At 42.6% G+C, this 12,834-nt stretch overlaps 1 protein-coding gene across 2 annotated transcripts; it reads right to left on the bottom strand.

The window, feature by feature from the left end:
• Nucleotides 1-1,619: 1,619 nt before the first annotated feature.
• LACC1 (laccase domain containing 1) lies at nucleotides 1,620-12,260 on the bottom strand. 2 transcript variants are annotated; one of them, XM_066622423.1, is made up of 6 exons: nucleotides 12,026-12,260; nucleotides 9,821-10,441; nucleotides 8,689-8,870; nucleotides 6,882-7,047; nucleotides 4,953-5,178; nucleotides 1,620-3,561 (listed from the first exon to the last, which is right to left on the bottom strand). In XM_066622423.1, the coding sequence occupies exons 2-6, from the start codon at nucleotides 10,389-10,391 to the stop codon at nucleotides 3,387-3,389; spliced, it is 1,320 nt and encodes a 439-aa protein (XP_066478520.1). In that variant the 5' UTR covers nucleotides 10,392-10,441; nucleotides 12,026-12,260; the 3' UTR covers nucleotides 1,620-3,386. The 2 variants fall into 2 exon arrangements, with proteins under 2 accessions (XP_066478520.1, XP_066478519.1); XM_066622422.1 differs by having other exon boundaries at nucleotides 9,821-10,437.
• Between the last annotated feature and the right edge of the window lie 574 nt (nucleotides 12,261-12,834).

Raw genomic sequence — 12,834 nt, 5'->3', positions numbered from 1 at the left:
GTATAAAAATGTGAATGAATGAATGAATGAATAATATAATCAATAATTAATTAATTACGTCGTATGGGGTGACAAAATTTTATGGGCCCCAGGTGTCAAATGATCTAGCTATGCCTCTGCTGCAAGACCTTATGTCACTGGGGGACAAATCCTGTCCAACTGTCTAGTGGCAATGCAGTCTAGACAGTGAGCAGCACAATGCAGCCCTGTGGTGAGGGAACAAGTGCTCCATGACTCCCCCCCCCCACACACACACAGGATACAGCTTATGCCCCGTTGGCACAGCTGGGACATTGGATAGGATTGGGCCCTCACTCTTAGCCCAACCCAACTCAGGGATTATTTTAAGACAAAACAGGATGTCAATCTAAACTACTCTATGCTCCTGGGGAAAAAAGAGGCATTTCAGTGAGGTCTGTTGCTGAAACCAGCCACAGTTGACATTGGGGAACTAGCATTCCTAACGACACAGTGCCACACAGTGGATCACTCTGTGGAACTGCAACATCTGTTGGATGGATAGTGACAAACAGATTAAATTAAGGGAAGTGATCTGGTCAATTTTTAAACAAATTTTGCGCATATGAAGCATATAGAATGAGAAGAATCAGAATGATTTCTGCAAGGTAAGACTTACTTCCTGAACCTTTCAGAGTTTTTTAAGCCATTTCTGCCCAACATTGCATATATGCAACAGGGACCATATGTGTACATCTGTGGACCGGGCAAAATGGAGTCACAAACATGTGGATAGACACAATCCAGTTGACACTGTATATTTGGACTTTCCAAAACTTTTGACAAAGTACCTCAATGAAGGCTTTTGAGTAAATTGAGTATTTTAAAATACTCAATGTTATGGTCCTGTTATTATCATTATACTTCATCATCATTATCATCTCCAGGCCCACTGGGAAGTCTTTACCTGGAACTTGTCTTGATAGTGCCAGTGTGACTGAAATCTGTCCTTGGCAGAACAATAGGCCTTGAGGAAAAATAACATCCTCCGAGGTTTGTTCACACCTATCCATTGGTAAAGCCTGCCCATCTGACTATAGCTGTGGGATGGCCAAGGGCCTGCGCTAGGTTTTACTATTGGGTTAGCCAACAGGAAAAGGAATCTCTCAAGCACCCTATGATAATCTGATGAGGCCATGGCAGCCCTCCAGGCAGTGATGAGGGAAGCAAACTGCCCATGTGCCTGACCTCCCCCTGCATTCTCAGTTATCTCCTGGGTGGCTAGGAGCCATCCAAAAAAGGGGTGGATGTGACTACCAGAAAAACATCAAAGCAGGGGTGCCCTCCCTCCCGCTCCCTTCAGTGCTTTGGTGAGCCCAAGTGCCAGAGTTCACCAGTTCAGGAGCTGGTTGCTAGAGAAGCAACCTGCAAAGACATTGCACCAGAGATCTCCAACACTTTAGCATCCCCAAACTTGCTCTTTGAGCAATTTGTCAGGGAGTAAGCAGCAGGAGCCCTCCGCTCTGGTCCAAAACAAACAGGCAAAGGACTTGTAAAAATAAAAAGAGTTTACTGAGAAAGACAACAAGGGAAATGGACAAAGAAATTAGAGGCAAATGAAAATTTTTTTAATGTTTAACTTAACCATATTTATTGCTAATTATATTATAGAAATGTTTATTTTCTGAACTTTCCCTCTAAAAAATAATTCCTTCCACTTCTGCATAATATACTGTTTCCAACCACAAATAATAAACCTCTTTATTTACTAAAATACTGATAAGTTTCTATTTTCACCTTTTATTAAAGGCCCCATCCCTAATTTCGCAACTGGCAAAAACTGATATACTGAGGATACCACAGGGTGTAGTAGTTCCATTTCTAACAGCAAAGATATTTTAAATTATTGTTTTAATAAAATTACTGCATTTACACAGTTTAGGATACAATCCTAACTGGCACATAGGCCGGCATAAGTCCTCCGGGAGGGTCACAAACATGCCATAAAGCACATTTGCGCCTCCGTGGGAGGAAGCCGTGTCAGTGCATGTAGATGCGCTGACGCGCGAAGGCCGGCAGAAGCCTCCACGGCAGCTTCCTCGCCGCCACTTGTGTCAGCACACCTGCGCCGACACAAGCGGCAATGGTAGGTGTGGGGGGCAGGGAGGAGGTGGGAGGGGGCATTTCTGGGCAGGGGTAAGGTGAGCGATGGGGCGGGCGCACAGGGGGCAGTGTGGGGCTTGGATCTGGCAGTTATGCCAGATCCCAACCCCCATCCCCGGGGAGAACGGAGCAGCTTCCAGCTGCTCCGCTCTCCTCGGACTTGTGCCACCTCCAGAGGTGGTGCAGGTCTGAGGAAACCCATTGGGGCGAGAAGCCCTTACCCAGGGTAAGGGGAAGAGCTTCCCCTTGCCTCTGGCTGAGACGCCGCTGCCAACGAACCTCCGTTGGATGCAACGCAAGCCTCCTGGCTTGCCTGCTCCAGTGCGGGTTTGGATTGTGCCCTTAAAGTCACAAATGTATTAAAAAGTACAATTTCATATATTAATGAAATTACATCAGTACAGTTCATGTTCTAACTAAAGTACAATAAATTTAGCTTTGGTAGAAATGTATTGCAAGTATCTCAATTTTTTAAAAAATGAATTTTTTTTCTGAGAAAGTAAACATTCCCACCCCCAGGCTTTAAAATTTCAAAAAAATCTTTACATCTCTAATAGATAATGGCCTACTTCACCAGATGCATGAAATCAATGTAGACTGGTAGCATATATGCATATGAGTTCAGGTACAGTTGAGAAAACATCTAACCAACAAGATGAGAACAAAAAATAACAGGAATTATTTTTTAATGCTATACCTGGGGTGCTAGACATGAATGCAAATAGTTAAAAAATTCTTTTTGAAGTGAGTAGTCCATTCATAAGCTATGGGCAAACATGAGAAATAATATAAAAAATGTTACTCAGCTCCAGTTCTTTGTCCCCCCCCCCTAAAATATTACAATCTTGAGGTTAGAATGAAAAGAAGCTCTGCCTTTCATACATGCCCATTCATTCTCTTTCCTGTTGTCTTGTTTGGCCAGTGTAAAATGCTGGAGGCTATTGTTGATAAGCAATGGCATATTATTGCATTGAAGGATATTTGATAGAGTGGGTTGATGTTATTAGATCTAGCACTAGCAGCTGTTAAGAGTAGCCGACACTTTGGTCTGTGGTGGTTCCTAGTTCTGTGTGTTGGATAGTCCACGTTTCTGTGAGTGTGGGTTAATTCTGCTACAGTAAATCATCACTTCCTATAATGGAAATGATAGGATGTAGCAGAGGGGTTTTAACTGGGAACATTAAGAAATCATGGATTCAGGAAAGATAGATAGCAACCTGCACCAATAATTTCTGCCAGTTTATTTGCAAAATTATGACAAACTCTCAGTCTTTAATTGATATGAAGCCAATCTGGGTCCCAAAGTTCTCACCATCACGAACATGAGAGTAAAATTTATCAGGGTAGCATGACGTACAGAGAGTGAGGTTTTGGTTCTGATCCATTATGGAATCATCCTGTATATTCTCAGGCAGAATCCCTCCGGTCTCCAGAAATACCCTTTTGGGTGAAAAGTAAGAAATCAGATTATTTTTGACTGTGTTTGTATTATGGACCGTTATTTACAACAGAACTTACTACTTCAGTTTTAAACAAGTCCCACTTCTGCAATAAAGTGTTTAGGACTGTGGTGCAAGACAACAGTGGATCATGATGGCTCATAGTTTGAATTTTCTAACTTGGTGTCCTGGAAACATTCAAGAAACAAAAAAAATTGCTACAAACCACTGCAACCATATAATCTGTAACAGTACAGTTTTCTCATCAGAGAAAGGTTGCACAAGATTCTCTATCGAGCTGAGTTGCTCCTCACTCACTCCCTGGTGAGTTTGGTAAGACTTAATGTAAGAATCAAACTACAGATGCGTAATTTATTCTTCTTTGCTTTTATGTAGAATAGCAGTCAGGAGGGTGATATCAGGATTAGAACTGTAAGTGGAGGAATTGTAATTAATTTGAACTGTAATTAAGCTCTTTCCTCTTATGCTTCAGTTATAACAAAAATTCCCTCTCAAAGGTACTAATTGCCGTGGTAAGGTAGATAGGGAAAAGAAAAGAAGGAAAGATTCCTCTTCTTCAGGCTAGGTGAGATGTCACAAGCTGTGAATTTTTTTTACAGTACTGGGCATCGGAGATTGTTGAGCCAAGGTACACAAAGTCATGGACAACCTCCAGTTCATGCGCAGAGATTGTAATGCAGGGAGGTGAGTCCACATCCTGAACCATGACCTGTGTTTTCTTAAACACTTTGTGGAGGCAGGCTGTGCAGCATGGCCTTTCCCAGTTTGAAGAGACACTTGGCCAACAGTCTGAGGCTAAGAGGCAAAGAAGGAAGGCCCATAGCCAGGGAGACAGACCAGGGACAGACTGCACTTGCTCCCAGTGTGGAAGGGATTGTCACTCCCGAATTGGCCTTTTCAGCCACACTAGACAGAACCACCTTTCAGAGCATGATACCATAGTCTTTCGAGACTGAAGGTTGCCAACAACAATCAATCACTGGGCATCATAAATTTCTCTTTGATTCTTTCATCTCTCAGGGTGTATTTATATATTATGGTTAATATTTTTTAAAAATGGATGAATGTTGACTTGTACACTGTTTATCCTCCTGCGGATGACCCCTATGGCCTCTGGGTGATGCTGCTTTACCTCACTTTGGAAATTCTACTCTATACCACTAAGGCCCCAATCCTCTCCAACGTTCCAGCACTGATGTAACCACAATGCAACCCTGAGGTAAAGGAACAAATGTTCCCTTACCTTGAGGAGGCCTCCATGACTGTCCCCTCAGTGCAGTATTCAGTGCACATCCTGTTAGCAAGGATGCATCAGCACAGGAAAGTTGGATAGGATGGGGCCTTAAGAATAATAAGCAAAACCAAACTTACCGTGTTGCTCTTCTGATGTCAACATAGGGACGTGATGATTCATAACGTCTTACACATTTTGGATCAATCCTATGAAATTTCTTTGCTGATTCCTGAGGTAGTGTAAAGCAACAAGGTCCAACAGATGGCCCCAGAACCACACGTATATCTTTCACATCACAACCATATTCCGTTACCATAGCATTAACAACAGCCATGGACACTCCTAACAGTGTGCCTTGCCAACCTGTGAAGCAGGAAAGAAAGGAAATCTTCTGGTTTCCAGGTTTAAATACAAATGGAAGTAAACTAAGGCTGCCATCCTATGTTCAAGATACACAAGTTTACATTTTAACTCAATGAACATAAGCAGCATAACTGGGCACAGAAGTAAAGGTTAACAGCTGAGCAAGACATGACAAGGGCAACTACATTTGTTCTTTATGTCTGCTCCGTTCACATATGAAGGACTGTCTGATGTTTCTTTGTTGGAAATAAAAGTGCATTTGGATGAGAGGATGAGACTGCTCCCTTCTGTGACGTACATCCTCACACTCCATCCCTGCAGGAGCTTTTTTTCCCCCAACCTGGCCTGTGTATGAACAGGGCTGGAAAGAAAAGTGACTGAAGCAGCAAAGTATATGGACATGAGGATGGAGGTCGGGTTTCGCTCCTTTGTCCACACATACACTTTTTTAACCCACAAAGGACCCACTTTCCAGCACTGGCATAGCTGTGCCAGTGAGACTTTTGCTGCATCCTGCAGTTGGGTGGCACTCATATAAGCCACCTTATAAGGGTATGGGAAACATTCCCTTGTAAGGAGCTGCACTGCTGTATGTCGGAGCTGGAAAGTGGGTTAGGATTGCGCCCAAAGACAATTAGATAATTTCTATACATGAAATGGGACCAAATTAAAATGCAAAGTAATCTTGCAAAGGGATCTGCAAGATAGACTTTTAAAGCAAAAAATCTTCATTCAGATGCATTGATCTCCCATAGATAATTGTAAGGCACATCAACCTGCCAAAGGTTCTTAGATACAGTATTTGGGGGCTCAAAACATATGATCATGAATTAAAAAGCACCTGTCAAAAGAGACTGCTTAGATCAGGGGTGTCAAACATAAGGCCCGGGGGCCGGATGCGGCCTGCGGAAGCTTTATATCTGGCCCTCAGCCTCTCATCTGCTATGCAGTGCTGAGGTGTAGCTTCTGAAAGGGCAGCCCACATGAAAGTTGGGCTCTCCCATATCTTGAAATATGATCAAGATTTGCATATTCTCTCTTCTAATTTGCAGCTAATGAGGTCCTAAGTGAGAAAAAGTGCTTATTTTTGGTTATGACCTGTTTAATGGCATCATTTCCTGCCTAATGACATCATTTCCAGCCCTCAGCAGACATCATAAATGCTATTCGGCCCCTGGTTTGAAACGAGTTTGACACTCAACTTAGATCATTATAAATATTACAAGAAAGCCCTGGCAAAAAATAAAAATAAGATGTTGAACTTTATTAGAAAAGAGACTGATCCAGGACTTGGTTAAACAAAGGTTCCTAGAGTTCTGCTTTTTCCCTGCCTAACGCTAAAAATAACTTGAATAATTTACTGTCAAGAATAATTAAACTTCTGACTGTATTGGTAAGCTGTCCTTTTTTAAAGGGAGAGAGTGACAATTTTCTGAGCCTCAAATTTTGTTCAATGTTCTGATCCCCTCCTCCACAAACTTTCCAGGAAGAAATCATATTATTAATTAGCTAATTCAAGGTGAGCAGCAGCTAGCTTACACATTTCTCTTCTCAACATATGATGAAACACATTCACAGGTAAGGGAGGCCCTGCTTAGCTAGGAACTGAAAGAAACTGAGTGTGAAGCTGCATGTTAGGTGCACATATGTGATATCATTGTCAAATGGTTGCCTTTTCCAAAACAACAGAAGAGTTTTCTTACCTGAATGAGCAGCACCACATGCTTTTTTGACAGGATCAGCAAAAAGCACAGGGATGCAGTCAGCCCCAGGAGCAGCTATTGTAACACCTCTCTGGTTAGTTACTATTCCATCATAGCTGTCTGGTCTGGCCTTTCCCATGACCCAAACGTCACTGGCATGGTTGACCTATCAACACCAAAAAACATATACGGCAGGGTGAATAACCGACATTTCATTCCCCTTTTGCTTCTACAGTCCCTGGAAGCTACACTGTGTCTAATTATCATGCCCAATTCAAAGTGCTGGTATTGACCTTTAAAGCCTTCAGTGATCTCAAGGAACATATCTGAAGGAGCATCTCTTCTCATAGGAACCTGACCAATTTCTCAGATCATCTTTGGAGACCCTTCATAAGTTCCTACTATCTGATGCATGGTGGACAGTCACAAGGGCACAGGCCTTCTGTTTAGCAAGGGAGCTATCTCCTTCCCTAAGGAGATTCACCCTGCTTCTTTCCTTTAATTCTGAAGCAGGTTAATGTGTTCTGTTGAGCCTGTGTGGGACCAGACTGTTGTTTTTCCTTCCCACTGCTTTTTAAGGGGGCAGTTTATTGTTTGTTCTTTTTAGTAGAACTGTGGGTAGGAGGCCATTTCTATGGAAGAATTGCTGACACTGGGTTAAGGAATCTCTCTTGCATTCTCAATAGAACTGAGAATGGAATTCTCAATTGACAATTCATGTCCCAGGTGTAGCTTTGAAAGGTGCTGTCAAAGAGAATGTGTAGGGTGTAGGGTGAGAATGTTTCATAGAGAATTTTTCATAGAGAATTTAGAAACATAGAGAATGTTTCATAGAGAATTTAGGGTGAGAATGTTTCATAGGCTGTTCAGTTTAATCAAAGCTGTTACCATGGTAACATTTGTTGTTTTCTATTAATTATATCAAGTGCTGCAATTAGCATATATTTGGGAGGGCATTAAAGAAGCTTTACATGAATGTAGTTTCTTGGTTTCCAATGTACCTTCTTCTGATCAAAAACTAGAGGCTAGCAGTATCTGACACAGAGATTGAAAGAAGAATGGGAGATAATGCAAAAAGTCATTTTCAGGGTCTGGTTGTCAGTTAGTGGTTAGTTTTGTTTAATGAGTGCTCCATGAGCTCCAGTGTTTAACAGGTAACAATTGGAGATGCTAGAAGGGCACCTGAGCATCATATTTATGGAAGAGATGAAAGGAAGTGAGGGAGGAACAATTCCTAAAAATTGAAGAGTTACAGTAATGAGCAAAATGCATGAGAAGATCATTCCTAAAGGTGAATGCCAATAAAATAAAATCTGAGAAGGATCCATTCCTCCCTTGGAGAAGATATGGGGACAGTTCCCACAACAGCAAACAATCTGCTGAAGATCAGAAAAGAGCAGGGTAGTCAAGGCCTGATGTGATAACCGTAGTACGCAATGGTAATATCTGATCTTGCTATTAAAACAAGAAAAGATTGTGCGGTGGCCAATTTTGAACAGGAGCTCAAACCTGACCTTGTTAAATCTTCTAATGTGAAAACCCTACTTTCTTCTTATGGAAGGGGAGCACCCACTGTGGTTATTCTTTGATAAGCCACAATATATTACTTCAACTGTTTAGCCTCCCAGTTGTAGAATATGCAAAATTGGGCTTTCAGCAAAGTTTTGAAGAGGCCATGAATAGAGTTGTCATGTCCAGCCCTGAGAAGATTCCTGCAGCTTTAAGAACTGCATAGCTAGGAGAAGCTACAAGTTGAAGTTTTCCCTTCCATGTACTCACCCATTAGTCTCAAGATTATTTGTTTTACCTTTACAGTGTGATATGTATCTTGGTCAAATCCAGCAGCAATGGCTAATCTACGAAGGTTTTCCCTAACCACAGCTGGTGGGTCACGTCGCTTGGAGCTACTGAAGAGATTGAAGGAGCTCAGACTTGGTATATATGAGATGCCACCTGCTCTGGTAGTGAATCCATGTTGGAATATATGATCTAGTAAACGTTTATGAAAATAAAGCACTGATATTAAAGTTGAATACTGCTGCCCACAGAATAAGTCAAACCTCCTCCCACCTACTTAATATACCAATTTGGTTTAGTTTTACAGCTTCCCTCATCCCAATTTCAAAAATTCCAGCACAGAACTTCAAGTTCATAAGAACATAAGAAGAGCTCTGCTGGCTTAGGCTAAGGACTCATCTAGTCCAACTTCGGACACAATCCTAACCAGGTCTACTCAGAAGTAAGTCCTATTTTGTTCAATGGGGCTTACTCTCAGGAAAGTGTGGTTTGGATTGCAGCCTTCCTGTATTTCATAGTGGCCCATCAGATACTTCAGGATCCATTCAAGACAAGATACCTGTTACCACTTCCTTGCATCTGGCACTCAGAGATACACTACCACCAAAACCTCCCAAACCTGGAGGTTGCATACAGTCATCTGTGATGAACTTTTCCTCCATAAATCTGTCCAATCCATTTTCAAAGCTCCAAAACGTATCCATCTGTTGTTCTGTGCCCTCTTTGGTAGCAATTTTGACCCAAACATGTAACATTATGCAAAATCCTAGTGAATAATATTATTTAAGGAAATTGTTTCTACAGGGGTAATTTACTCCAAATACATGATTTTGACTTCCTTGATGCAGAATTTGTAGAGAGAAGGGAGCTATGGGTGAATTAAAGAACATGAAGAGTATACAAATTATTCTTCAGACTTCAATGTTTATTAAGGAACTGAACTATCATTATTTAGCAATTGCTTCAACTGGAGTTATACATGGTTGTATTTTCTCAAGCCTGCTATTCAGGACTCTGTTTTTCCTTCATAAACAAACACCTGTTACTCCATATAGTATACTGAAAAACTGAAAGATGGGTCTTTAAAAAAAAAAAAGAATTGAAAAGCAGTAATCAGATTATTAAATCCATTTCTGTATTACCTGGGATCAACAAAGATTTGAGAATGGTGAGTTCCCCTTTCAGACCAGGAAGATTTTCCAAGTACATCTTGATCTCAGTTTGAATCATTTCCACATCTTGATCTGTAAGTGACACTAATTCATTCTGAAGTTTGGTGGATTTCTTGAGGTGGTTTTCTCCACAATTCACCTGTAAATCTTTAAACTCAAACTGATAAACACTGGTAAAAAGCTGACCAATAAACTCCCTCATTGAGGGCTTTCCTTGCAATGGTAAGATTATTTGAACATGACTTATGCCTTTTTCATCAAGCTTTTGTTTAATGTAGTACAAGGCAGCAACTGTACTCTGGGCACATACTACCTCAAGTCCTTTCTGAGGGCAATGAAAGCTTTGCAGTTGCATGTGAAACACATCTTCATTCTTCCTTTCAGTTTGGAGGCTTCGGCAACATATAAGATAAACAAATGGGGTGTGGAAAGCATCGTCTTCTCCAACAGCTTCTAATGTCTTACTCAATGATTCCTGGGCTGCAGTATTCCAAGAACTTGCTCGTAAACTGCACAAATCAATTATTACTGCTTTTGCCATATTCTAAGGCACTGAATAATCTTGAAGATGCAAAGAACTGAACAATCTACCTTTGAGAAAAGAAAGGCAGAAGGACAAAATGTTGTGTTATTTCTTTTCTATTTTTTGGTCAGATCAGACAAGTTAAAATCATAATCCAAACACAGGCTTGCAATAAAATTATGCAAACCAGAAAATCAACAATTTCTGAGTGCCAAAACCTTTTATGACAGAAAATGATGCTTAAATGTGCAATGCATTTAAAACTCTATTTAGAGTCCAATCCTATACATGTCTATTCAGGAGTTCTGTTGGCATCCTTCAGTCTCGGAAGACTATGGTGTCACGCTCTGAATGGTGGTTCTGGAACAGAGTGTCCTCTCCAGTGCGCGAAGCCTGGGTAAAGTAGGTATGGAGGATAGGCTGTTACCCATGCAGCAAATCCCCCCTCTCCACGTCGCTGAAATGGTCCAATGGAAAGGCAGAGGCCAATTCAGGAGTAAGTCCTATTATAGTCAATGTGGCTTACTCTCAGGTAAGTGTGGATAGATTGCAGCCTTAGGGCCCAATCCTATCTGTTTCTGGTGCCAGTGCAGCCATGCCAACAGGGCATGCACTGCATCCTGTGGTGGGGAGGCAATCATAGAGGTATGGGAACATTTGTTCCCTTACCTCAGGGCTGTATCGTGGTTTTGCCAGTGCTGGAAAGTTGGATAGGATTGGACCCTTCAAGCAAGGGTAACAATCTCCAGCAAGAATAACAATCCAAAATAACTCCCATCTTGCTTGGAATAAATCCCATTGAACCCAGTGGTGGAACTTTCTTCTGAGTATACAATATGTGCACAAGATTGGGCTGTATGAATACTTAGGGCCCAATCCTATCCAATTTTCCAGTGCTGGTGCAATTGTGCCAGTGGAGTGTGTGCTGCATCCTGTGGTGGAGGGGCAGTCACTGGGGCCCCCTCAAGGTATGGGAACATGTGTTCCCTTACCACAGGGCTGCATTGTGGCTACACTGGAGCTGGAAAGTTGGAAAGGATTGGGCCCTTAGTGGGGTGAGTGCCCTTGAACTCAGCAATACAGTATCTCTAGATCAGGCTGTGTGAAGCAACTTTAGGGCTGCAATTCTGAATACATTCGTTGGTAAATATTATTCAAAAGAAACAATCAATGGGAGTTCAAGGAGGCTAAACTCAATTGGACTTGCCTCTGATGAAAAACGCCTGAGATAGTGCAGATGGGGGGGGGGAACCATGCAAATAAAATAGTTAACTCTTCACAAAACTCCAAGATCCACACAAAAGAAACCAGCATTTTAGCATGCCATTAACAGCAAGATTTTAAATTACAAAGAACCCAATCCTAGGCATGTCTACGCAGACATAAGTCCCTAGGACTTCCAGGTAAGTGAGGCTAGGACTGCAGCCAAAGGGCCCAATCCTATCCAACTTTCCAGCTCTGGTGTAGCCTCCCCAGTGACTGCCCCTCCACAGCAGGATGCAGCACACACCCCACCGGCACTACCGCACCAGTAGTGGAAAATTGGATAGGGCTGTAGCCAAAGCCCGCCAGGCAGAGCTGGAGGAAATATCACCCCCAACATGACAGCACTGTGGTGTGTGAGTTGAGATGGTAAGGGCTGCCCTTCTCACCAGGATCGGTGCCTCCTCGGAAGCTGGGTTCCTCCGGCTTCTGTGCGTGCCCCGCAGTCAGAGAGCTCCAGCTTGAAATGCCAGCATTGCAACCAGATCTTGCAGCCCGTCCCTGATCGAGGGGAATTCCGAGGTTGGCGCTGATCTGGATTCGCCTTCATTCTGCCCAAGTGACTGAACCGGAAGAGCGAGTCGGCTGCTGACGGCGCACAAGAGGCGCCCTCCATCGCGTGCGAACCAGAAAACACCCCGGCAAGAAGTGTGGGAAGCTGCAAGGCCCGCCTTCCCCGGGGAGGAGGCCTGGGGATAGGCAGGCGCTGTAGAAAACGTTATTCCCTTGTCGTGCAAGTGAAAGTCAGATGTGATCAGCTGTCGTAAAACAAAATCAGCTAACAGCCCAATCCTAGCCACACTTTCCTGGGAGTAAACCCCACTGAACACAATGCCTACTTAGAAGTGACATGCGTAGGGTTGGGCCCGAAGGGACCCCAGCACATGTTCTCTCTTAGCGCAATCTTGTGCATGCCTACTTAGGAGTAAGTGTTCAGTGGGGCTCACTCCCAGGCACCCGTGCACAGGGTGATCAGATGTCATAACCGCAAAAGAGGACAAGGCTCCCCAAAATGTAGGACATCCAAGAAAGATGTAGGACATGACCAAATAAAAGCTAGAAACACTTGTATATTGATTTTGTGAGGTTAAACACTGCTGTATTGCTTTTTAAATTTAAAACTTTATTACAGATAACTTATTACAATGTAATTTATTAATTGCAAGAAGGCTCTGCACTGCCTGCTCACAGGGAAAAG

This window comes from Tiliqua scincoides, chromosome 3 (genome assembly GCF_035046505.1).
Source record: "Tiliqua scincoides isolate rTilSci1 chromosome 3, rTilSci1.hap2, whole genome shotgun sequence".
Classification (NCBI taxonomy): domain Eukaryota; kingdom Metazoa; phylum Chordata; class Lepidosauria; order Squamata; family Scincidae; genus Tiliqua; species Tiliqua scincoides.
Note: the sequence above shows the minus strand (reverse complement) of the source record. Positions and strands in the feature narration are given on the sequence as shown.